At 45.9% G+C, this 26,973-nt stretch overlaps 1 protein-coding gene across 3 annotated transcripts in view; it reads left to right on the plus strand.

Moving 5' to 3' along the window:
* The window catches only part of MGRN1 (mahogunin ring finger 1), a 156,902-nt gene extending 140,987 nt beyond the window's left edge, over positions 1-15,915 (plus strand). For all 3 annotated transcript variants that reach the window (XM_033962959.1, XM_033962958.1, XM_033962961.1), the window contains one exon: positions 13,209-15,915. Coding sequence is in view for 2 of the 3 variants with exons in the window: in XM_033962958.1 (XP_033818849.1) it covers positions 13,209-13,309 (101 nt within the window). In the remaining variant the exon portion in view is untranslated. The remainder of the gene's footprint in view (positions 1-13,208) is intronic.
* The last annotated feature ends 11,058 nt before the right edge of the window (positions 15,916-26,973 follow it).

Here is a 26,973-nt window from a genome sequence, read left to right on the forward strand (position 1 = left end):
TGCCATAGAATGTAAGAACCTACCTAAAGTTTGAATCCCTCTAATAGAAGGGAATATTAATTTGAATTTATGTATACTCCTAGTGGAAAGGTGTTGATTAGAGTAGAAAGAAAGGGAGAATAATGGGGAAAAAATCCTATATAAACTCTTAAATATAACATTGGCACATTTAAACTGAACCTTCCAACAGGGCCCTCAACAATGGAGTAACATGATCGTATTTATTTTTACCAAAAATCAGTTTGGCAGCTGTGTTCTGAATAAGCTGTAATCTCTTCAAGTTACACTTACTTAAGCTGATGTAAAAAGAATTGGCATAGTCCAGGTAAGCTAATATAATAGCCTGGACCAATATATCAAAGTGATGTTGATGAAAAAAAGACAAACCCTCCTTAACATCCGTAAGCTAAAAAAACAAAAATTGAATCTTGCTATGAAATAGTCAAAAAATTTCTACCTGAATGTTATACCATGATCAAAGGAAATTCCAGAAGAGATGAAGGAAAAAGGTTGTCAAAAGACGACATTCTGAAAAGGGTTACAAAGCCATTTCTAAAGTGCTGAGACTCGCCAGTGAAAAATATCACCAAATGGAGAAGACTATGAACAGTGGTAAATCTTCCCAGGAGCAGTTGGCCTGCCACAATTATTGTAAGGGTGCAGCAACAACTCATTCAGGAAGCTACAATTAATCCCAGAACAAGATCCAAAGAATCGCTAGCATTTCTATCCTTGCTAAGGTCACTGTTCTTGACTTTGCAATAAGAGTCTGGACAAAAATGGAATTTGTGGGAGAAACTGCCACTACTCATGAGTAGCATCAGTGTTTGTCTCACATTTGTAAAAACGCAACTGGGTGATCCCCGAGACTTTTTGGATAATGTTCCATAGACAGACAAATCAAAAGCAGGCATAGCACAAAGAAAATACAAATGTGATAGTGTGGTTTGTGGATGCTTTGCTGCCTCAGAATCTGGAAAACTTGCCACTATTGAAAGAACCCTGAATTCTGCTCTGTACAAGAAAATTCTTAAGGTGATTGGTTATATGTCTGTGAGCTGAAGTGTAAATTGGGTTAATACAGCGAGACTGTGATCCAAAACAAAAGTAAGTCTACCTATGAATGGCCAAGGAGAAACAAAATAGGTCTTTTAGATTGGTGTAATCAAAGTCCTGACACAAATCCAATAGAGATGCTGTGGCAAAATCTGAAACAAGCAGATCATGCATGAAAAATTATGGATGTGTCTGAATTAAAGCAGTTCTGCAAAGAGGAATGGGCTATAGTTCCTCAATAGCGATGTGAAAGACTAATAGGTAGTTCTTGTACAATCCCCCTTTATTCCAGGACCAGTGGGTTATGCATCCCTTGCCACCAGGCACTGTAGGAATCCTCAGATGATTGAAGTCTTAACTCCTCCCTCTGATAGCATAACCTGGAGCATGCCCTGTGGATAGCATAATCTGGAGCATTTCCCTTGGTGTTTAAGTGGATTGCAACATATTTATACATTTTTAATAAAGTCCATTTCAGGAACATCGTTTCTCCACAGTGTTTCTTTGGTTTCCTTTGGACTTTTTTTCTCTGTGGAATCTTTGGGTCAATTTTTTGTTTTGCTTAATAAAGCATTTAAGCCATTTTTTCTGCTCGTGTTTCTTTTGGTAGTTTTCAGTATTTTTTTCAGTATTTTCTTTTGCGGTTTTGCCCTCGTGCTATGGAAGTTCCCTGCGGGGGCTGCCTTATGGCAGGAGATCACAGACTGTTAGAGAACATCTGCTTCTGGGGGGTTCCCTGCTCTGCAGTAAACCCCCTGGACAGCCTGCAAGTCAGACCGGGGCTCCGGGATCGGGAGATAGCTCACCCCAGGTTCGTCTACTAGTGAGTGTAGCGCAGGCTGAGCGGTTCCATGGAGGCACGACCAGGATCGGAGTTGGACTGCATGCCTCTGCCAGGCATTTGAGCGACATATCAGAGAGTGGTGGAGGTTACCAGCAGTGCCGGTGGAGCAGTCAGAAGGCTTGAAATCCTGCTTTCCAGTTTCCTGAGGCTTTAGATCTCCCTATATACTGTTTCCAGCATTGCCTGCAGCTTCTCTCATACAGCACATGGAACAGTGAGTAACAGAGTGACAGCCTGTTTTGGTGATTTGGGGGGGGGTCTTAAAAAGGGGGGTTTGGTGGTTTCCCTGCATGGCCCTACTCCTCCTCACCTCTAAAATCCCCAAACCACAGTTTTTTTAGAGATTCCTTTTCCTTTCCCAGGCTATTTTAATACAAAATTGGCATCAATGGCGACTAACTTGGATTTTTACCGATTTGAATAAACCTATATTTTTCTTAGTTAGGAGCTTCGTTTTTGCTCCAAACCTCACAGATGGCTTCCCTAGGTCAGGATGGGATAGATTCATGCCTCTTTTGCGGTGGTTGGCTGTCAGATATGCAGCCGTGATCCATGTATGCTGCGGCCCACGAGGAGGGTGAAATTTGCACTGATGCTGTGTCTATCCTCTCCGGGGGCGGGCTCTGCCTCATTTCCCATAAAACTCACACCTGGAGGCTCTGGGGAGAGCACTGGTTCCTATGAAAAGCCTCAAGTCTTCCAAGCACTCCAAGTCTGAGTTGCATAGGATGGCTCTCACCGTGGGAGACCCTTTTCCCCTGGATTTTGTGAATATGCTCTTATCAGGCGCACAGGAAGCTTCTGTGATTTCACATCCTGGAGCAGCTCTTTCAGTTTTCGGCTCCTCCCTTCGGATTGGCGGCAATGCCCAAGACTTTCACCAAGGTGATGGTAGTAGTGGCAGCGCATCTCCGCTCCCTGGGTGTCCTGGCCCACCCTTATCTGGACAACTGGCTGATCAGGGCTCCCTCTCTGGTTGAGGGGATCCAGGCGGTTCAACAGGTGGTGCACTTGCTGGGTGGGTGATCAACCTTCGGAAGAGTCATTTTGAGCCTGCCCAGGATTTGGTGTACCTGGGGGGCTGCTTTCACACAGAGCAGAACAAGGTTCCTCCCCATGTCCCGTCAAGAGAAGCTTTGGAAAGTCATCAGAGACCTTCTGGCCACTCCAACCCCAACGGCCTGCCAGTATCTCCAGGTTCTGGGGCTCATGGTGGTGACGATCAATGTAGCTCTGTAGGACCAGAGCCAGACTACGTCCTCTGCAGGAGGCCCTGTTGTTCTGATGGAATCTGCAGCGGGGTCTATTGCTTGCCCTCCTGCCCTGGTCGGTGGCGGCGTGTAGCAGCATGGAATGGTGCTTGTGTCCCCTATCGCTGGCCAGGTATCCTGCACTCCAGAGTTCAGATTGGGTGACTGTCAACAGACACGAGTTTCTCCAGCTGGGGAGCATCTGTGTGTCTGTTCCGGTCCAAGGCTGATGGGTGCCCTCTGAGCGCAAGTGGTCGATCAGTTGCCTGGAACTGAGGGTGATCCGGCTGGTCCTCCTACATTTCCAGGATCAACTCCATCATTGACCTGTCTGAGTGTTCTCGGACAATGCCATGGCAGTGGTTTATGCCAATAGTCAGGGGGACCCGAGGAGTCCCTCCCTGAGCGTGGAGGCATGGTTATTCTTTCGCTGGGCAGAGAGACACCTTGTAGCGCTGTCCATGACTCATGTAGCAGGTGTGGAAACGTTGAGGCAGATATTCACAATCACCAGACCCTGAACCCTGGAGAGCGTTTGTGTGCATAGTGCACTGGTGGGGGTCCCCAGTGTTGGATCTCATGGCAACTGTGGCGACCTAGAAAGCTTATTGGTTTTACAGTCATTGTCGGGAAGCCAGGAGCGATGGCCTAGATGCTCTAGTTCAGCCCTGGTCCTCAAAGGGTCTTCTTTATGCCTTCCCTCCATGACCCATAATAGGGCATCTGTTGCATCGAACAGCAGAGCATGAGGGGCTAGTGATCCTGGTGGTCCCTGATTGACTGTGGCGGCCATGGTATGCCAACCTTAGGGCTGCAGTTGCCTTGTCACCCTTGTCTCCTCGCGCAAGGTCCGATCACTCTGCAGGTCCTGGACTGCTTTGGTCTTATGGCATGGTTCTTGAGCGTGTGGCCTTGATGGCCCGGGGCTATTCTTCTGTGGTGATTTGCTACATTGCTTCCCAGAAATCGGACGTCCACGGTGGTGGTATATGTGAAAGCTTGGCGGTGCTACCAAGCATGGTGTGCCAACCGAAGATAGGATCCTTCTTCCTCCTCAGTTCCTCGGGTGCTGGAGTTTCTGCAGGATAGCCTGCAAAGGGGCCTTGCAGTGGCTTTGCTAGGGGTTCAGATTGCAGGTCTGTCCTGCCTGGGCTCTTGCCTTGAGGAGCTCCATGGCAGTTCATCCAGACGTGGTCTGTTTTCTGCAGGGCGCAGTTAGTCTAAGGCCTCCTTTGCGCTTCCCTTGTCTGATGTGTACTCTTAATTTGGTTTAATGTTCCCTGACTCATCTGCCTTATGAGCCCTTGGAGCAGATATCCTTGATGGATTCCACTATCAAGATGGTATTCCTTGGGGCTGTCATTTTGGCTCTGAGAGTTTTGGAGCTCCAAGCTCTTTCTTGTCGGGATCCTTTCCTACACATTACGGATGCCGCGGTACTATTGTGTATAGTTTCTTCCTTTCTTCCAAAAGGGGTTTTGGTCTTCCGTGTGAATTAGGAAGTCCGGCTTCTAGCATTTTTTCCTTTCGGTTCAAATTCCCAAGACTTGTTCCTTCCTTGTTCGAAGGCCCAGGACTGGGTACTGCAGTCCCTGGATGTGCGCAGGCTTTTGTTGCGGTATTTGCGGAGGTTGCCAACAAGCTTCACATCCACAGTTATTTTCAATGAATCTTCATCCTTACCCTCACATATTACACATGGGGTTCCTCAGGGATCTATTCTTTCACCTTTGCTTTTTAATATTTTTTTGGCCCCACTATTGACACTATGCCAATCCATTGGATTTCATGTTTTTGCCTATGCCGATGATATACAATTATTACACCCATTAGTTAATAACAACATAAATGAAATTTCGGCTATAAATGAGAAACTAGATCAAGTGCATCATTGGCTGGACAAAAACAGACTAGCTCTTAATATTAAAAAAACTAATGTCATGCTTTTTCCATGGAAGGATAGTTTTTCTCTTGTTACTCCTATTTCAATTTTAAACGTTCCCCTTCAATTAGTTAAAAATATAAAAATTTTAGGAGTAATCTTTGATAATAAACTTAACTTTCATGACCATATCAGTAGCATTGTGAAAACTACCTTTTACAGATTGCGGAAAATTCGTTCTATTTCTAAATTTCTCTGTCCTAAAGCACTTAATATACTTATCCATTCTCTGGTGATATCTAAAATCGATTATTGTAATTCCCTATTTAAAGGAATTGCTTTACAAGAAATAAAATGATTACAAATTATTCAGAATGCATCAATTAAATTAATAACCAAATCCAAAAAGTTTGATCATGTAACACCACTCCTTAAAAAGGCTCACTGGCTTCCTGTTATACATAGAATTACTCATAAATTATGTACAATTATTTTTAAAACTTTATATAATAAGACCCCAGCATTTTTATTTAGATTACTTATCCCTTATTCTGCAAAAAGAACCTTACGATCTAGCGAACAAAATCTTTTATCTATTCCCTCTTTAAAAATTATCAATACAAGGAGACAATTTATCTTCTCCTGTACAGCACCACAACATGGAACGCCCTCCCTATGTTTTTACGGGAGGAGAAAGAGTTTGTAAAATTTAAAAACGAATTAAAAACTTTCCTTTTTAGAGATGCATTTGCAAGTTAATCTTTTATCTTATTGCTTTGTTTATTTTATTCCCCTCAAATGTCTTATTATCCTTTTGTATTTTCCTTTGATGTCTTCTCTTTTCTTTACAAATTGTATTTCATCCCTCCTTACCTTGTGTTTAACAATGTTAATTTTTAGCACAATAAGTTTATTTATTAATTGTATGGACTGTTTTGTTTCCCAACATATGTAACTTTTTAAATGTACACCGCTTAGAAACTTGGTTTAAGGCGGTTAATCAAGCCATCTAATAAACTTGAAACTTGAAACTTCATCTCTTGGAGCTCCTGTTTGTCCTTGTGGATCCTGCACACAAAAGCTGTCACTTCAAGATTGTTTTGAGCGGCCATTTCTGCGGCTTATGTAGCGGCTAAACAGGATGCTGCTTTTGGTGCCTTGGTGTTGGCAGCGAGCTCATCAATCTCACCCTGATGTTTTCGGGACTGCTCTGTTACGTCCCACTTGTCCCGGAATAAAGGGAGATTGTATAAGAACGAAATATTAGGTTCTTACCTTTGCTAATCGTCTTTCTTTTAAATCCTTCCTTTATTCTGGGAACTCACCCTATGTCTGTCTGATTCACTGATTGCCTGCCTTGAAGTACTGGTAAGCTGGATTTATGTTTCAGACCAGTCTTTATAAGAGTGCCATCTGACTGAAATTAGCACTAAATTTGGGGGAGGGGATCCCTAGTTTAAGCTCCTTCTTCTGACAGTGCAGGCTATAGCACTATTTTGTCGTTCAGGTTTCTAATATTTCATAACCTGCTTTCTCATTTTCATTGTTGCTGTTTTGCATATGTTAATATAAGCAGAATTGATTTGTCTGGCGAGTTCCCCTGTCCCCCTCTCTCTCTCTTGTTTGTTGTTTTCTGTAGTTGTTCCTGGCTGCTTTAAGACTGACTGGTGTCCAAGGGGCATGCTCCAGGTTAGAAGGAAGAGTTAACACTTCAGTCATCTGAGGCTTCCTACAGTGCCTGGTGGCAAGAGATGCATAACCCACTGGTCCCAGAATAAAAGAAGGATTTACAAGAAAGAAGATTAGCAAAGGTAAGAACCTAATCTTTCGTCAGTACAGTCTACTATAGTAAGGTGAAATGGAATCATATTTTTTCAGTTTGAATATTAGTCTTATTGCTGTATTTTGTATCAATTGTAGTTTGTGCATGAGGGTAGAGTTAATGCCAGTATAGAGAGAGTGACAGTAGTCTAGTTGGGATAGCATAAGCATCTGTGTCAGATGGTAAAGTGATGATCATGGAAAAAGGATCTGATTAGTCTGTTACCTTATGCTATAGAAGGGTTCCCCCCCCCCAATAGGTTGGAGATTTGTGGTTCATATGATAAGGTAGAGTTGAGTACAACTCTGAGGACCTTAGAGGTTTTGTCTGTATTTAGATAGGTTCTTGGGGATAGTGTAACAGTTGTAGGAACTGTTTGCGAGGTATTGTCAAACCATATGACTTTGGTTTTTATTGTGTATGATATGTATTTTGTCTATGCCATTGGATATTTTTTGAGAGACATCTTGTGCATGTTGTTTGATCTGGATTAGCAGTAGGATGTCCATCTGCATTAGACAGTAAGCATTTGTTGTTGAAATTAATGTGACCTAAGGAACTCATGAAGAGGTTGTGTAGTATTGAGAAGAGTAGCAATCGTTGAGAGATGTTTCATCTTTCTAAACTAGGTATTTTCTATTCTAGTGCAATAGGCGTGTCATTCTGGATAATAGGGAATTTTCCCCATGCCCTGAGCCGTGCAGAAGGAATCCACTCCAGGTTTTTGATTCCTCCTCCTTCACCAGAGGACTCTGCTGCCCCCTTCAGTTTTTCCTTCTGAACGCGAGCTGAAAGCAGTCTTTCTGATCTGCTCTGTATTTATTAAAAATTATTATTTTTGGTGTTTTTTCATGGTTTTGACAGTTTTTGGTGCTCCAGAGCTCCCCAGGTCAAGGGGAAAGCTCTGCCTATGTGGAGAAGAAGCAGATTTGATCTGCTGCTGACAGGCCAGTCCCTCTGTGGTACTTGTTGGCCAGCCTGCAGAAACTGTTGTGGAGCTCAGAGTCCAGGCCCCTAGAAGCTTTGCTCACCTACTGGGTTGCAGGGGCTTGAGTGCAGGCTGTCAGGCACCTGCTTATTTGGATGGCAGGGATCCCCAGGGGAGGTCTGGCAGTGAACCAGGAGGTGTGTGAGGGGTGCTTGGGTTTCCAAGGTGTACCTACCTCAATAGCAGAGGCTGGTCAGGATCCAGTGGACCTTTCCACAAGAGACTCAGAGGGACAAGGGACTTCTATATGCCTTTGCTATCACAGAGCGAGCCTTCCCTGCTAGAACAAACAGGGTCACAGACAGCAGCGAGTATGAAAGATACATAACATAACATCGTGCTTATAGCTGTTTAAGCCATCCGCTCTGCTGGAGCTCATCACTGATTCCCTGTGAGTTACAACGATTCCCAGCAGCTCTGTCCGCTCCTTACTCTATCCTCAGCAGAGGGAGAGCTCAGTCTTCTTTTCCCTGGCATCCTGACATGAAGTTTTGGTCACGGAGCATTGGGATGCACTTGAAGACTCTGAAGATAGCCAAGACAGTGACTAGGTTGTATCCTTGGCACAGATGTGTCAGCAGATGTTCACTCAGCCTAAAGTGGATTCCTTAATAGAGCAGATGCCTAAATGCACTTCCCTGCCAAGTGAGGAAGGTGTGGTTTTAAAGAATATACAGGATCGTAGAGTGGATGTGATACTTGAAAAACAGCTTGTAGCGCTGGCCTTAGGAATCAGAGTGGCTGCAGCTGCTTCTTTTGTGGCATAAGCCTGTCATTCTAGTTTACATGGGCTTGCACTGGAGCAGGGCAAAGTTTTGCCACAACTTTTAGTAATGGGGATGGATTATGTAACCAATGCTGTCTATGACATTATCAGGGTCATGAGCAACATCTCAGCTTATTCTTTCTCAGCCCGAAGACTGCTCTGGATCTGGTAGTAGTTGGGGAAAATTCACTTCCAAGCCTATACTTGGCAGATTTCCTTTCAAGGGATAATTGTTTGGAAAGGGGTTGGATGATCTTATGGTCAGTGTAACAGATCACCTGCCGAAGTCTTTACTGGCAGAAAACCGTGAACATCGAGAGGCTCAGGGAAGTCTGATTTTCTTCGCTCCAGATTCTTTCAACAGTACTCAGGAGGAACCTTGTCTCAGAAATCCTATCAGGGATTAAGACAGATTTTCGGGACCTAGACTGAGCCAAGCCTCCAAGACAGCACAAAGATGACAGGTCCGGAACCGCTTCCCTGAAGATTGGGGAATGTCTGTTGAAGTAGGCGGAGACCTGGGCACAGATCTTGTCAGACCATTGGGTGCTAGATATCATTTGGAGCAGTTACAAGCTTGAATTCACCCATCCCTTAGCAGTCTGGTTTGTGGACTCTCAGGCAGGGCACCCAGAGAAGGCATGCAGGAGCTCAGTCAGTCCAAAGACTGATGGAAATTCAGGCCATAGAACCCAAGGAGTTGGGATCAGGCAGATATTCTCTATATTTGATAGTGCCCAAGAAAGATTCAGAGGATTAGAAACCCATTCTGGATCTCTCACAAATCAATGCGGCGCTGAAACTTCCACGTTTTTGTATGGAAACGGTGTGGTCAGTCATTGCAGTGGTTGCTTTGGGGAATTTCTAGCTTCCTAGATTTAAAGGAGGCCTTCCTTCATAGTCCCATCTTTCCGGAGCACAGGACATTTCTGAGAGTCATGTCCTGGAGAATCATTATCAGTTCTCAACACTTCCCTTTGGTCTGGCGATAGTGCACTGCATGTTTGTCAAGGTGATGGGATTGGTAGCTGCATATCTCTGCATGTCAGGTTTGCAAGTGCATCCATACCTGGATGACTAGCTGATCAGTGTTCCATGGTTCTTATAAGAACAAGCAGTGACTCAGGTAGTCCGAGTTCTGCAGAACCTAAGTTGGATAGTAAATTTTCGAAGCCAACTGTTTCCATCCCAGTCTCTGGAGTCTTCTTTGACACGGCAGAAGGCCGTATCTATCTTCCAGAGGCACACAGACAAAAGTTTTGTACCTAGATAACAAAACAGGATGGCCATGTCGGCTCTGTCCATGTGGCACTACCTTCTAGTGTTAGGATCCATGGCAGCACTTTAGACAAAGTCCAGTGGGTGAAGGCTCATATGTGACCTCTCCAGAATGCGCTGCTATCATGGTGGTCTCTCCACAGTCGGTCTCCCTGCAGATGACCCTGCTGTGGGCTCTGGAAACCTGTGCCAGTATGTTCTGGTGGTTCAGTCCACAGGCATTGTCTTGAGGCATGGCTCTCAGACTAGCTTCATGGATGATTATAACCACAGATGCCAATCTGTTTGGCTGGGGAGCTCACTGCAATGGGCGTCTAGTCCAGTGGCATTGGTCGACCTCCCAGTGGTCGATCAGCAGATTGGAGCTTCAGACCATTTGTTTGGCATTACAACAGCTGGAGAAGAGGTTGGATGGTTAGGCAATCTAAGATTTCTTGGACAATGCTACAGTGGTGGCATATGTCAGTTGTCAGAGAGGCACCAAGAGGGTGCAGTGGAGCCTGGAGATCCTCTTATGCTAGTGGGCAGAGCTATACCTTCAGGCTCTTTCAGTGTGAACATGTAGTGGGAGTGGACAGTGTCCAGGCCAATTATCTCAGCATGCTGACGCTAGTTCCTGGAGAAAGGAGGTTATCTGCTACAGCCTTCCAGTCCATTGTTCATCGCTGAGGTCGCCCAACATGCAATTTGATGACTACAGCAAGAAACAAGAAGGCGGCTCGCTTCTTCAGTCGAAGGTCCAGGCCCAGAAGCGCAGGGCTGGCCAAAGAACCAACTCTTATATGTGTTTTCTCTGTGGCCCCTTGATAAGGTAGATACTCCACAGAATTGCTAACCATCTAGAGATAGTTATCCTCGTGGCACCAGATTGACCCCACAGACCGTGATGTGTGTCTGCGGATGTACACAGGTCTCACACTGTGGGTACAGCCAAACCGTCTCACTCAGGGCCAGTGGTCGTAGAAGATCTGGATCGCTTTGCTCTTATAGCATGGCTCTTGTACACATTGTGTTAGCACGCAAAGGATACTCAGAGATAGATATTGCTACTCTCCTCATAGCCAACAAGCCTATGATGGTTTCTGCTTACATTAAACCTGGGAGACGTTTCAGCACTAGTGCATTAAGGAGAAGGCGGAGCCTTTCTCCGCTCCGATCTTGGTGGTGTTATCTTTCCTGCAAGCAGGCCTTGACAAGAGTCTTACAGTAGCGTTGCTCTGGTTCCAAGTGGCAGGATTATCCTGCTTCTGGGTGCAAGAATGAAAAGCTCCCTTGGTGTCTCATCCGGACATAGCTAAGGCTTAAACCACCGGTGAAATGCCCGTTTCTGTCCTGGACCTAAACGTGGTCTTCCTCAGCCTTAGGCTCCATAGGAGCCTTTGGTAAGCAGTTGCTGGTCTCCAGGAAGGCACACTCGACTAGAAGCATGGCTTCTTTGTGAGCGGAAGCTCAAGCACTTTTGCCAAGGAGCTTTGCAGGGCAGTGACCTAGTCCACTCTGCATACATTCTTCAAGTGCTAGAGTGGATGTGGTAGTGAGGGAGGACACCGCATTTGGATCCTCAGTGTTGCAAGCAGGTGCAGAGGTTTTGCTTTAGATTTTAGGGACTGCTTTTGTACATCCCTGTCCAGAAAAATACACCTATTGCACTAAAAAAAGAGATTAAGTTCTTACCTTGCTAATATATTTTCTAGTAAATAGGTGTATCATTCTGGAGCCCTTACCTGCCTGTTATTTCTCCACCTACCTACGCTCTCAATTGGAAAGTTCAAGTCAAAACTGAGATTTTGATGTCTGTCAGCCCTCAAGAGTATGAAGAATGATGTATTGCTATAACTCAGGGGTCCCCAAAGTCCCTCCTTGAGGGCCAAATCCAGTTGGGTTTTCAGGATTTCCCCAATGAATATGCATTGAAAGCAATGCATTCACATAGATCTCATGCATATTCATAGGGGAAATCCTGAAAACCTGACTGGATTCGGCCCTCAAGGAGGGACTTTGGGGACCCCTGCTATAACTCATTGGAGAATGTTTGAACTCCATAAATGTTTCTGATATCTATGGTTATTCCATTGCAATGTTTGACATGTTTGTTATATTTTCAGAGCAGAACAGCACTGTATTTTGGGAAGTCTCACTGTTCCTGTCCTCCTTGTGTGCTCTTATATAGGTCTGTCACTTGCTTTGGTACAAACTGAAGTGGGCAGCAGAGCCCTCTGGTGAAGGTGGAGGAATCAAAAACCTGGAGTGGATTCTTTCTGCATGGGGAGAATAACCTATTGTCCAGAATGACACACATATCTACTAGTAAAGATATTAGCAAGGTAAGAACCTAATCTTTTTTTCTGTAGGAAATCTTTGAACCAGCTTAGAACAGTGCCCTCAGTGCCTATTTCATTTAGTTAGGTTAAAAGTAGATGGTGGTTTACTGAATCAAAGGCAGCTGATATATCAAATTGAAGTAGAACGGCCTGGTTTCCCCATGCTTAAGGTTTGTTTAATTTTGGTAGTTAAGGTTAATAGAAGACGTTCTATGCTATATTGTGAGCAAAACCCAAACTGAGGGATGGAGGCAGGAGAATTCTTTGATATAAGTTGAGAGCTGTTTGCAGACATGTACTTCTAGAAGTTTAGTGTAAGTATAGGGATACCGATGATGGGTCTATAATTTGAAAGATTTGAGAGATCTCTGTTTTGGGGCTTGGGAATAAGGGTGAGGACACTATAACCCATTTGAGGTAGTAGTTGGCCATGCTATAGTAGGTTATTTTGGAGTTTGGTCAGCCAGGATATGATGTGATCTGGGGCATCTACTAATAAATGAGTGGGGCATTTGTCAAGGATTCTGCTGCTGCGAGGTGCATCATAGTAAGAACTTACAATTCTCAACATACTATAGTTGTTCACCAACTTTCTCAGCATTGTATATAGCCACTAAGATATCTTTAAATGAATTGTTATATTTTATTTCTCAACAATTATACTTACTTTGCACCTGCATACTTTGATGATGTTGTTAGATTTGTTTTGATCTTGGGTTTCATTACATTTCATCATTATTTCTCATGACATTCTCACTAGCTACCATGGTGAACATATTTTCATCATTTTGATTCTAAAAGATCATCAACCCCAAATAAAACAGTTTGCCTCTGGGATAATTTCATTAGGCTTGCTCTGTTCCTTCCTTTTACAGGTAATTGCTGCTGTAAAGAATTCTGCCAGGAAGTGGAATTTCACTCTGCCCCTTTAAGTACTGCTGTTCTGTTTGATGCCTCCTTGTGCCCTTCCAACTGTAACACTCTTCTCTCCTGATTTTCAGGGGCTTCTTTTTCCATCAAGAGCCTGAAATGTTACAGCACAAACATCTCCATCCAGCCACTCCTCTGTGATTCCACCAATGCCCATATAGAAGATGAATAGGGTGTTTCCTAAATTTCCAGATTCTGCCATTCCTGGGGGCCTCTTCTGTGCTTTTGCTTCCTGGTAGCTCTCTGTAATACTGGGAATTGTACCTGAAACCCTGGTCTCTAGCACACATCTCTGCACCCTCAGACTTCATCACCTCTCCAGCGCTGGGATCTGATCTTACATCTGTGAGCCCTGGAATTACTCTGAATGGTTCTTGTGAGCCTGAGTACCAAAACTTGACAACTTCCATATCAAATGATGAATCTCTGCAGTAAAAGAACAAAGTGGCCCATCCAGTCTGCCCAGCTGTAGGTTTTCCCTTTTGGTTAGATAAACATAATAGTTCTGGTACTGAACCCAACACCAGCTCCCCCATGCCAGAACTCTAAGCAGAGCCAGAATCTTTCAGAGTACTGACATCCACCACCTTCACTGGTAGACCATATCAGACTGTCATTGTTCTCTGATTCTTAAGAGACCAGCACAAAATGCAACACCCAAGTCCAAATAATCCCAGAGTTGCCAAAACTAATGAAGACCTTTGCCAAATCATCTGGCATTTGCATGCTCATTTAAATTTAGGTTTTAACCATGGTTATTCCAGTGCCTTTTTGGAAGTCGTGCAGTTTTTTGACACTGCTGTTTGGATCATATCTGCTACTCTGCTCAGGTATCCCATGCCTTTTGGGAGGCCTGCTGCCAGTAATTGTTAAAGAGATATCTAAATATCTATTTTCCTAAAAGTGTACTTGAAGAGGGTGCAGACATTTGTTTCTAGATCATCATTTCCTGTCTGGGTCACCATTGCTAATATTAACCTTTCCAATTTGATTTAATGTCATTAATTTGTATATGATGTAAAACTGAAGAATGTCTGCTTGCTTTTTTTTTTTTTTTTAATACAGCAGCTAGAATCTGCAAACTAGCCTCTCTCCCAAAATAGACATTTTCTTTTTATGGTTTCTTAAATGAAAGTATTTTTTAATGCTAAAACATTATGTAAACAAATGCAATAGATCATGTCATTCAGTTAGAGGTCACCTAAAAAATAACAGGCACTACATGTATATATTTTGTATAAATGGTATCTTACATGTGTAAATATGAGTGGCTTTATGTCCAGTGCAGCTATGAAGAAAATTGTCTTGTCCAGTATTGTCTTTGCTCTGATGTGGTGTTGCTTTTATTCCCTTATCTCTTCCTTTCTCTTGTTTCTAGCCAACAGCTACCTCTTTTACATTTATCTTCCTACTGATTTACTCCATTTTATATGACCATTTCATTCTAGCAACTTGGTTGAGGCTTTTGTCTGCAAATGTGTTTCTTCTTGGCTGTGAAATCTGATCATAATGTCAAAATTTGCCATTCTCATAGTACAGTATTTCATATATACTTCCTTCAAGCCCAAAGGCTACCAAAATAGTGTGCATTAGATAGAGTAGGTATTGGCCATTGCCCTGTCCCAGGACAGCTTACAATCTGAGTTTGTATCTGAGGCAACAGAGGGTTAAGTTAGTTGTCTAAGATCTCAAGGAGCTGCAGTGGAATTTTAGGCTATTCTCCACTTGTGTTTCTCAAGAAAGTACTTTTAATGTGAGTTTTCTCACAGTTTATTCTGTTACAATCAACTACACTAACTCAAATTAACCTGGTTTAGAATTTTTATGACAGCATGGCCACATGGTGGCACTGTTGTAACAGCAATATCGGCATTATTACCAGGAATGGGGTTTGCTTAAAATGGCAAGCTGTGCCAAAAATGGGCCCTTTTCTAACTAGTACCAGAATGTCATATTGGAAATTTGGCAATGCACACAGAGATGCATGATATGACATAAGTTTACTGTTCATAAGTTTTAATATCGGTTAATGCTTCATTTATTCCTGCCCAGTCATGGGAATTCTTCCCACATCTTCTGGAGCATGTCTATTCATGCTTAAATAAAAAGGTGTTTATAATGCTATAGGGCAAGACCTCTAACGGTTGCAGGTGAAGGATGCTTTTTTTTTTTTTTTTTTTAACAGCTATACACTCTTTGCCCCTCTCCCCCAATGGCATGCCCAGCTCACTTAGTCCTCCTCTACATCATTTCCCTCAACCAAGAGAATGTGCAACCTGCTTTACAGCACAATGAGTAACTTCTCTTTCTGTTTTTTTAAAAGACTATTGTGTTTGGTATATATAATAAATTGAGGCAGTCCTGTAAAAACATCTGCATACATGGATAAGGAAGTATCTGCTTTTTAGATTCTTCTAATGTTTTAGCTCTGAGTGTGTGTGTCATTTTAGAGGGGCAATAGGGAAAGCAAGTGGAGCTGAAAAGAAGTCACTACTGCCAGAATAGGGAAGAGGTCAGTGTTGCCCTTTTTTGAGGTGCCTCTTCTGTGTTCACTGGCCCAGCCTGTTTTTATGGTATTTAAAAACACAGCTTGTATCCTCCTGGGCTGTGCATATGATTAGGTTCCCTATAGCCACATGTGAACAGGGTCAGTCACTGCTGCCTGTATTTACTCTGCTTTCGAGAGGGCATGTGCACAATGAGAGTGAATTACAGAAAAATGTTTTGATCAAGTGATGAGTAATTACAGTATCTAAATAAACTTTGTTCTTTCTCACACTTAAATCTGAATTATTGTTGGGAAGACTGACTGGCAGCATGCAGTCATGGAAGGTGGTATAGCTTGGGCATCATATCCTGTTTGGGGGTGTCCTAATGAGAAGATAGAAATAGAATTCCCTCACTATATAGTTGAGCCCTTAGAGATGGCTAAGTGCTTAAATATTCTGAACTCCTCTCAAAAAATGCTGTAAGGTTTAAATTTAATTGTAAGCTGACTATACAACAAAACTGTATAGTGCATTCCTTTGCAAAGCAGCAGATGAATCCAGAGCCCAGTGGGATATAGCTCACATCGACCAGCAGGTGGAGATAGAGAACTGATTTCCAGTTGGCTTTATAGCCTGGTGATCCTCCTGTTGAATCAGTTTTGCTCTATCTCCCAGCGGTGGTGGAGCTCTCTCTTAGCTCCTGGAATCTAACGGTGCCTGGTGGATTGGTGATCTTCTAGTCTCCTCTGTTGAGCCTTTGGCTCTTCAGCTTGGATAGGGGTGCCTGGCTGATTGGTGCCGGCTTTAGGAGTTACACCTGGGCCCACCCAGGTCCCTGCTCCACCCTCCCCTCCGAGTGATTGAGGGTTTTGCCTGCTCTCAGCGTTTGTTTCTTCATTCCAGTTAAAAAAAAAACAAAAAACAGAAGACAAACGCTTCTGCCTGTGCTGTGCTGTGCCCTGGTTAGGTAGCTTTGGATTAATTACCAGCTTTTTCCTGACTGAGGGGGGCGGGCTGAGAGCGTGGTGAGTACTGAACTTCATTTGTATTTATTTTGTTGGTGCCGCCTCGAGTGCCGGTCCGGTTGGGAGGGGGGCGTGGTGATGGCGGAAGAGGCTCGTCAGCGGTGTTCACGCTGTGGGAAGCGTCGAACACCGGCGGGCTTGTGCTCAGCGGGGTGCTTAGACGCATCAGCTGAGGATTATGTTTTGCAGGCAGGCGAGGGAGCCAGTTCTCGCGTCCGTGAAGCGCGCTCGGCGTCCCCGCCCCTCGCGGTCGGCTCGGCCTCACGGCGTGGTATTGCCACGGCCGAAGGGGGGTCGGCGGAGGGGGGGGAGTCGGAAGTGCGGGAGGGCGCAGGGGCTCTGCTCTCCGGCGCCGAACAGGGGGGAGCTTCAGCGGGTGGCCTTGGCTCGTTCACCCCGGAGTTTGTTATGTTAATGCATAAGGCTTTCATGCTGCAGTGCAGTCAGCCTGCTCCTCCGGTCTCGGTGAACTTGCCGGTGCTGGCTGTGCCCCCACCTGTTCTTTTGAAAGTGGATGCGGGGGAGACGGCGAAGGGGGATGGTTCTCCTGTGAAATCGCCGATATTTAAAAAACGCAGGCTTGCGTCCGCGGACGAGCCTATGGTTGTTTCCCCTTTTTCCCTTCCAGAGTTGTTGGAGGAAGGTGAGGTAGAGGAGTGGGAAGAGGAGGATCCCCAGTGTAGAGAAGTGGATGACCCTTCCGCGCTCCGTCTTTTCCATCGGGAAGAACTTTCCTCCTTAATTTCAAAAGCTTTACTGAGTTTAAATATTTCTCAGGTGGATTCGAAAGTTTTAGGTAACCCTCTTATGGCAGGTACCCGTAGGCCACCGAAGGCCTTTCCAGTGCATGAAGGAGCTGATTTCGGCTCAATGGGATACGCCGGATGCCGGGTTACGGGTAGCTAAGGCCATGCGGCTTTTGTATCCGGTTGACCCGTACGAACTTGAGAAATTTAAATTGCCTAAGGTGGATGCTCTGGTAGCCGCGGTTACCAAACGGACGACCTTGCCTGTAGAGGGGGGGGTTACATTAAAGGATGCCCAGGATAGGAAGGTTGAATCTTCGCTGAAGTTATCTTTTGAGGTTGCTGCAGTGACTTTGCAGGCCGCAGTCTGCAGCTCGTATGCGGCAAGAGCCTGTCTGCAGTGGTCTCAAGGGATGGCGGATAATTTGATGGAGTCCGGGGGTGCTGTTCCTTCGGAACTGGTTGATTTGGAATCGGGTTTGGCTTATTTAGCGGATTCCTTGTATGATATTATTCGCGCTTCGGCGAAACAAATGTCGCTGTCAGTGGTCTCTCGCAGGTCTTTATGGCTGCGACATTGGGCGGCAGATGCGGCGTCTAAACTTCGTCTTGTGAAACTCCCTTTTAAAGGGGGTTTATTATTTGGGGAAGATTTAGAGAGATTGGTAAAAGATTTTGGAGATACCAAAACCCAGCGGTTACCGGAAGATCGGCCTAGGCCCCCTTTGAAGTCCTCGTCAGCTAGACCTCGTTTCAGGGAGGTGAGGAGGTATAGGTCTGGGAAACCGTTCTTTGGTTCCGCGTATGGTGCCTTTTCTTCGGCTAGACCTAAGGGGCGACAGAGAGGTTCCTTTCGTACGACGAAACTGGCTTCCGGTCAGCCAGTTCGTACCCCGGCCAGTCGCGCTCCTCAATGACGGGGTCTTGGCCCCCTCTGCTTTCCCACTAGGGGGACGCCTTTCGGCGTTTTGGGCAGAGTGGGCCAGGATCACGTCAGATCGTTGGGTGTTGGATATTATTCAAGAAGGGTACAAGTTAGAATTCGCCGCTCCCGTCGCTGATTCTTTCTTGGTATCCCCGTGCAATGGGGCGGCCAAGGGAGATTCGGTCCGCTTAACTCTTCAAATTCTCCTGGATCTAGGGGCGGTAGTACCTGTACCGCCGGAGGAGGTAGGCCGCGGTATTTATTCCCTTTATTTTGTTGTGCCAAAAAAGGGGGGTTCCTTCAGGCCAGTGTTAGATCTAAAAGGAGTCAACAAATTTCTCAGTGTTCGCCATTTCAGGATGGAAACGGTTCGCTCGGTGATTGCGGCCGTACGGCCGGGAGAGTTTCTCACGTCCCTCGATCTCAAAGAGGCGTACCTCCATATTCCAATCTGGCCTCCGCATCAGAAATTTCTGAGGTTTGCGATCCTCGGCCAGCATTATCAATTTCGGGCTATGCCCTTTGGCCTGGCAACGGCTCCCCGCACCTTTTCAAAGGTGATGGTGGTGGTGGCTGCCTTTTTGCGCAAAGAAGGGATTCGGGTTCACCCGTACTTAGACGACTGGTTAATCCGCGCGTCGTCCAGGCAAGAGAGTGTGGCGGTAACGCAACGGGTAATCTCGCTCCTTCAGTCGCTAGGGTGGATCGTCAACTTTCCCAAGAGCTCTCTGTCCCCTTCTCAGTCTTTGGTGCACCTGGGGGTCAGGTTCGAAACTGGCCTAGGAAGGGTGTTTCTTCCCAGGGAACGGGGAGAGAAATTACAGTCTCAAATTCGGGGGCTTCTCGGGTCTCCCAATCCTCGGGTTTGGGATTATGTTCAGGTTCTGGGCTCGATGGTGGCGACGCTGGAAGTAGTTCCCTGGGCTCGGTTCCATATGAGGCCCCTGCAGATGTCGCTTCTTTCTCGGTGGTCCCCGGCATCTCTGGACTATTGTCGCCGGCTCCGTTGGAGTCCTCGGGTGGCTCGCGGCATGCACTGGTGGCTGACCGAGGTTCATCTGTTCCGGGGCATGCCGCTAGCGACGCCGGATTGGGTCGTGATTACGACAGATGCCAGTCTCAGAGGATGGGGGGCTCAGTGCCGGCAAGTTTCCGTGCAGGGAGTGTGGTCCTCGGGGGAGGCACAGTGTTCGATCAATCTGTTGGAACTGAGGGCGATAAGGCTGGCGCTACGGGAGTTTCAGGCCATGATTCGGGACCATCCGATCAGGGTCTTTTCGGACAGTGTCACGGCTGTGTCTTATATCAATCGTCAAGGGGGGACTCGGAGTCCTCAATTAGCCGAAGAGGCGTTGCTGCTGTTTCAGTGGGCGGAAAGGTATGTTCCGCTTCTTTCAGCAGCACACATTGCGGGTCGCGAAAACATTCAAGCGGACTTCCTCAGCAGGAATCGTCTCGATCCCGGCGAATGGGAGTTGTCTCCAAGGGTGTTCGAGCTGCTGGTCCGTCGGTGGGGGCTGCCAGACATGGATCTCATGGCCTCATCCCGCAACACAAAGCGGCCTCGGTTCTTCAGCAGACGGAAAGAGAAGGGCTCGGAGGGGGTGGATGCTTTGGCTCTCCCGTGGCCTCCGAATTCCCTTCTGTATGTATTTCCCCCTTGGCCGATGATCGGTCGAGTCTTACAACGCATCGCTCTCTTTCAGGGCAGGGTGATCCTGGTGGCTCCAGATTGGCCGCGTCGGTCTTGGTACGCGGATCTGATGCAACTCGCGTCGGGCGATCGGTTGAAATTCCAAGTGACTCCGGACTTGCTGACCCAGGGTCCGATCTCCATGGACAATCCGGCCCACTTTGGTCTTACGGCCTGGCTATTGAACGGTCGCGGTTGACTAAAAAGGGCTATTCGGATCAGGTTATTGCCACTCTTCTTCGAGCGAAGAAGATGTCTACTTCTACCTCTTATGCTAGAGTTTGGAGAATTTTTGAGACTTGGTGCGGGAAGCAGAGTATTGCGCCCTTCCAGGCGTCTCTGGCGGCTATTCTCTCTTTTCTACAGGAGGGCGTTTCTAAAGGGTTAGCCTATAACTCGATTAGGGTTCAGGTGGCGGCCATTGCATGTTATAGGGGCCGGGTGTCGCGCTCGTCAGTAGCATCTCACCCGGACGTGGTGCGATTCCTTAAGGGGGTTCACCATATCCGTCCGCCGGTACGGCGCACCTGTCCAGCTTGGAGTTTGAAGCTGGTGCTCACTAGGATGCAGGCGGCGCCGTTTGAGCCATTGGCGGCGACGCTAAAGGATATCACATTAAAGACTGTGTTTTTGGTAGCTATGGCGTCTGCAAGACGAGTGTCGGAGCTGCAGGCGCTGTCTTGCAGGGAGCCTTTTTTGCGCATTTCGGATGCTGGGGTGTCGGTGCGGACGGTGCCGTCCTTTCTTCCAAAAGTGGTTTCTTCGTTTCATGTGAACCAGAGTTTATTCCTCCCGGCCTTTCGGAAGGAGGATTGGGGGGCGCGTTTCGCGTTATTACGGTTACTGGATGTACGCCGTATGATTCTTCATTATTTAGGTGTGACTAACGACTTTCGCCGCTCGGATCATCTCTTCGTGGTATTTGCAGGTGCAAACAAGGGTATGGCGGCGTCAAAAGCTTCGATAGCTCGTTGGGTAAAAGAGGCTATTGCGTCGGCTTATCTCTTGGCAGGGAAGATTGTGCCGGAACATCTTCGTGCACATTCCACTCGGGCATTGGCAACATCGTGGGCAGAGTCCGGTGGTATGTCTTTGGAGGAAATTTGCCGGGCGGCCACTTGGTCGTCGGGAAACACCTTTTCTAAGCATTATCGGCTGGACGTGGCAGCCTGTGCGGAGGCAAGTTTTGGCGCTTCGGTGATTGCAGAGGCGACTTTGGCTTCCCACCCAGTTTTGAGTTTGCTTTGCTACATCCCACTGGTCTCTGGATTCATCTGCTGCTTTGCAAAGGAATGTAAAATTATGTCCTACCTGTTAATTTTCTTTCCTTTAGAAGCAGCAGATGAATCCAGAGCCCCACCCCGATGGTCTCTCTCTCTCTCTCTCTCTCTCTCTCTCGCGATCTCTATCGCTTGTTCGTTGGAATTCTGAGTTCGGTTGGGAGATTGTTGGTGATTATTATTATTAGTTTCTTACATTTCTAATTACAAGATTTTTCACTGGAATGAAGTTTTTTCCTTTGGTTTGAGGCTCATGCTCCTTTACTGGGATGCTGGGGCAATATGCATAACTGATTCAACAGGAGGATCACCAGGCTATAAAGCCAACTGGAAATCAGTTCTCTATCTCCACCTGCTGGTCGATGTGAGCTATATCCCACTGGGCTCTGGATTCATCTGCTGCTTCTAAAGGAAAGAAAATTAACAGGTAGGACATAATTTTACAGTGTTTCCCAAACCTGTCCTGGGGCCTTCCCAGCCAGTCTTGTTTTCAAGTTATCCACAATGAGTGTTCATAAGAGAGATTTGCTTGCTCTGTCTCTACTGTATGCAAATCTCTCTCATGAATACTCACTGTGATAGAGATTTGCTCTGTACTGCATGCGAATAAATATTCATTGTAGATATCCTGAAAATGTGACTGGCTGGGGAGCCCCAGGACAAGTTTGGGAACCACTGAACTATAATTATTGCCATGTCTTTTGCTGTAATAAAATTACCAGCATTCCGTAATAGGATATTACACAGTGTCCTGTCATCCCTCTTTACTGCAGCTGTAATGACAGTGCTGGGCTCTTCTCATGCTAACCTACAGAAGGAAGAGCTGCTTTGCATATTCAATATTTCTTTTTCCCTATACTCTATAGATCAGGGGTGTCAAATGTCTGTCCTTGAGGGCTGCATTCTAGTCGGGTTTTCAGGATTTCCCCAATGAATATACATGAGATCTATTAGCATACAATGAAAGCAGTACATGCAAATAGATCTCATGCATATTCATTGGGAAAATCCTGAAAATCCAACTGGATTGCGGCCTTCGAGGACTGACATTTGACACCCCTGCTATAGATGATGAAATAAGTAAAGAAGCTGGTAGCTGCCTTATAATTAACCACATGTGAAGGTGAGACTATTACATGCACTCACTGTAAAACATCGCTACTCTACTCACCATATACAATGACTAACAGTAGTCTGTTTAAAAATGGCAATTGAAAGAATGTTTTCAGCAGCTTGGTTTTTCTCAAGCTTCAGCCTGTAAGAATACTATTACCTTGTATGGTGAGAGCACCTGCTGATAAAATGGCAAAGATTGTATCTTTGTCCCAAGAGGCTTGCAAATTTATGATACCACAGAAATTGTGCGGTCAAAAGTCATGGTGACAACACACCAGCAACAGAAAATGTGGAGCCAGAAAAGAATACCAGGCAACAGATGAGCAGAGCATTGACAAAATGAAGGATATAAGCGGAATATACATTTTTAAAATAAATAAGATGCAAAGGCAGTTATAAAACTAATTAGAGAGAATCTGGGGCAAAAGCTATTCAAAAAAAGCATCTCTGAGGTAGGTAGAGGTGCAATTACAATCAGCAAGTTATAAGCTAAAGCCAAAAATTATATGTCTGATATCTAAACATTTTAGAGAAAATGGGCAACTGAACAGAGGATGTAAAAGAAAGCTTATTTAAATTCTGGATATGCTGGAAGAACATACTGAAGAAGGTGACAGGTATAGTGTGTGTGTGTGTGGGGGGGGGGGTGCTTTGGCTCTGTGCTTTCTCCCTCTGTAATTGTCAGGGGTTAGCAATTGTGCCTAGTTAGTTACTTACACCTGATGCTTTTGGACAAGACATTGATAGCATACAATGAATTTATTTAATTGACAAAGCCAGGAACCCCAGGTATATGGCTAGTATGCTTAATTTTTTAGGTTGTGACCTTCAAAAAGATGGAATCATAGCTTCTTTTTATAATCATAGCCAGGTTTCAGTAGCCAAGAAGTTAGGAAGAAGGAAGTTCTGAAAGTCAGATGAAATAACTGCTGTATCTTATTTTCTCTTGTAGCTTTCCTTTGAGTCCATGGCGAGTAATGAAACTTTTAAAAAAATTTTAAGTCACCTAATCCAGCAACTGCAACTTAGATGTCATGAAATATTTCAATGTTAATGTACGAAAATTTCCATTGAAACATTAAAATTATCTTTTTAAAAAAATGTACAATATAACAGCATGCCTGCATATAAAAATTTGATATGAGTTTTATTTTTATATGACATTGATAAATTTTGGCCTGCCTATGGTGTTTTGAATAATGATTTGTTATCCCAGGACAAGCAGGCAGCATATTCTTGACTGATGGGTGACGGCACCGACGGAGCCCCGGTACGGACAATTTTAGAGTGATTGCGCTCTAAGAACTTGGAAAGTTCTGGTAGGCCACACCGCGCACGCGCGAGTGCCTTCCCGCCCGACAGAGGCGCGCGGTCCCCAGTTTCTTAGTTTCCGCGGAGCTAAGAAGACGCGTTTTTCAACGGCCGTTGAAATTTTTTTTCTTCGCCTTCCCTCTCGCGTAAACCCTTTTGGCTCTATTGCCTCTTTTTCTTTTATTTTATTGTTGAAAAAAAAAAAAAAAAACCTTATTTTTTTCTTCAATTTGGTTTTTCCCCGGCGGGGCCTACTGCCACCATCGAGGCCTCGGCCTTCAATTTGGCGGAAGCCGTTTTTACTTTCATGCCCCCTCAACCAGGTTTTAAAAAGTGCCAGCGGTGTGCTCGGCCTATATCTCTCACGGACCCGCACAACTGGTGCCTACAGTGTTTGGGTCCTGAGCATCAGGCTTCCACCTGCACCCGCTGTGCCACGTTGAAAAAACGTACTTTGAAAAATCGCCAGATACAACAGCGATTACTTTTCGGTGCCGATATGTCCGATCCCGTACCATCGACACCGGCATCGGCACCTACTTCTTCGACGCCGTGCAATGCCACACCGGCGTCGCACCCAGGTAAGCCGGCTAAGAAGCCTTCCCCGCTGGAGCATCCTCCGGTCTCTATTGCAGCGAGCCCAGTCCTGCCGACCGTGAAACGCCAGCGGAAGCGCTCCGCCCCAATTGAAGTGAGTCCCTCGACCTCGGGCTCTTCATCTTCGGGGCGTCGAGCGGCACCGCAGGTACCGCAAAAGAAAAAGGCGGTACCGGTGCCTTCTTTGGATGAGCGCATTGCTGCCGTCCTCCAAGTGCAGCTAAAGGAGCAGTTACAACAACTCCTTCCTGCTCTATTGGCACCGAACCTTCCGGTGCCGGTCCGGTCTGTACCACCGGTACCGGTAGTAGACCAACCTCTATTATCTGCAGCATCCGCTTCGGTACCGGTCCACTCGGCCTCATCGATATCGATGCCTGTTCTTGCTCTGGAACCGAGAGCCCAGCATCAGTCGGTACAGACTTCGGCACCGGTGCAACCGGTAATGTCTCCTGGTACCGTATCGATGAGGTCGGGTAAGTCGGTGCACAAATCCCGGCACTTGGAACCATCCACCCCAGAGTCCCGAGACCGTAGTTCCCATATCAGGGACCCTGATCTGTGGGGTGATTCTGAAGAGCCCTTTCTGTCTGAGGGTGAATGTTCCTCAGATGAGGATGAGCCTGCTGTGCCTGACCCATCCTCTCAACATGAATCCACATCTTTCACTTCTTTTTTGAAAGACATGTGTGACTCTCTATCCATTCCTTTGGAGGCTGAATCTAAAAAGTCTAAAGCCTTTTTAGATGCCCTTGACTTTGATCAGCCTCCAAAAGAATTTTTGAAACTCCCTCTTCATGACATCTTGAGGGAAACTTTCTACAAAAACCTAGAAACTCCCTTAACGATTCCAGGAGCTCCCCGTAAATTAGATTCATTGTATAAAGTAATTTCTATTCCTGGTTTTGATAAGCCCCAGCTTCCGCATGAATCTCTGCTTGTGGAATCTACTCTTAAAAAGTCCACAGGGGCTAGTGTCTATGCTTCTGTACCTCCTGGCAGAGAGGGCAAAGCCATGGATAAATTTGGTAAGAGGCTCTACCAAAATGCAATGTTGGCTAACAGATCTGGTAACTATGCTTTTCATTATTCGTTTTATCTTAAGCATCTTCTTACCACCATGGCTTCATTTGAAAAATACCTTCCTCAGCGCAAACAGCAAGCTTTTCATCACTGCTCGTCTTCTCTGTTTCAACTGCGTAAGTTCATGGTTCGGTCAATTTATGACACTTTCGAACTTACCTCCAGAGCAACTGCGATGTCTGTAGCCATGCGTCGCCTTGCCTGGCTTCGAGTATCCGAGCTTGATGTTAATCATCAAGATCGGTTAGCCAATGCCCCATGCCTGGGGGATGAGCTCTTTGGGGAATCCATGGACTCAACCACTCAAAAGCTCTCTGCACACGAAACACGCTGGGATACCCTGCTCAAAACTAAGAAAAAACCTCCTCAGACTCGGCCTTTCAGACAGCAATCGGCTTATCAACGACGCTATGCAGCTCGCCCATTGCCAGCAGCTCCCCAGCAACCCAGGCGTCAACGTCAACAACAACGTCAGCCTCCCAGGCCACAGCAGCAGCAACCTGTGAAGCCACCTCCACAACAAAAATCGACACAGCCCTTTTGACTGCATTCTCCAAAGCATAGCCAGTGTTCCAATTTGTACCCACCTACCTCAACCTATAGGTGGTCGTCTCTCTCTTTTCCTAAGCCGGTGGGAGTTTATCACTTCGGACCAATGGGTCCTCAACATCATCCACCACGGCTACTCTCTCAACTTTCAGACCCTTCCAGCTCAAAGCCTGCCAAAAGAGTCTGCTTTGAACACTCCTCAGTCTGCCCTCCTTCTTCAGGAGGTTCAATCCCTCCTCCTTCTAAATGCTATAGAGGAAGTTCCTCTAGATCAGCAGGGACAAGGATTCTACTCCCGTTACTTTCTAGTCCCCAAAAAAACAGGAGATCTCAGACCAATCCTAGATCTTCGCGATCTCAACAAATGTTTAGTCAAGGAAAAATTCAAGATGCTTTCTCTGGCCACTCTTTACCCTCTTCTCAATCTAGACGACTGGCTATGCTCCCTCGATCTCAAAGAAGCATACACTCACATACCGGTCAATCTGACCTCCAGACAGTATCTCCGCTTCATGATCAATCGCTGTCATTATCAATACAAGGTGCTACCATTCGGTCTTGCCTCCTCTCCAAGGGTGTTCACCAAATGTCTCATTGTGGTGGCTGCCTTTCTACGCTCTCACCACCTTCAAGTCTTTCCTTATCTGGACGATTGGTTAATCAAGGCCAATTCATCTCAAACAGTGCTCCTGGCCACCAACCAAACCATCCTGTTTCTACAGCTTCTGGGGTTTGAGATCAATCTACCCAAATCTCATCTCATCCCCACTCAGAGACTTCAATTCATTGGAGCGGTACTGGACACAGTCCTCATGAGAGTATTCCTGCCATCCAACCGTCTTCAAACTCTTCAATCTCTATGTCAGCAGGTGCTTCCACAACGTTCCATCTCTGCCAAGCAAATGATGATACTCTTGGGTCACATGGCCTCCACAGTTCATGTCACACCCCTCGCACGTCTTCATCTGCGCACTCCTCAATGGACCCTTGCTACCCAGTGGTCCCAAGCGACGGATCCTTGC

The sequence above is a fragment of the Geotrypetes seraphini genome, chromosome 11 (assembly GCF_902459505.1).
Source record: "Geotrypetes seraphini chromosome 11, aGeoSer1.1, whole genome shotgun sequence".
Lineage (NCBI taxonomy): Eukaryota > Metazoa > Chordata > Amphibia > Gymnophiona > Dermophiidae > Geotrypetes > Geotrypetes seraphini.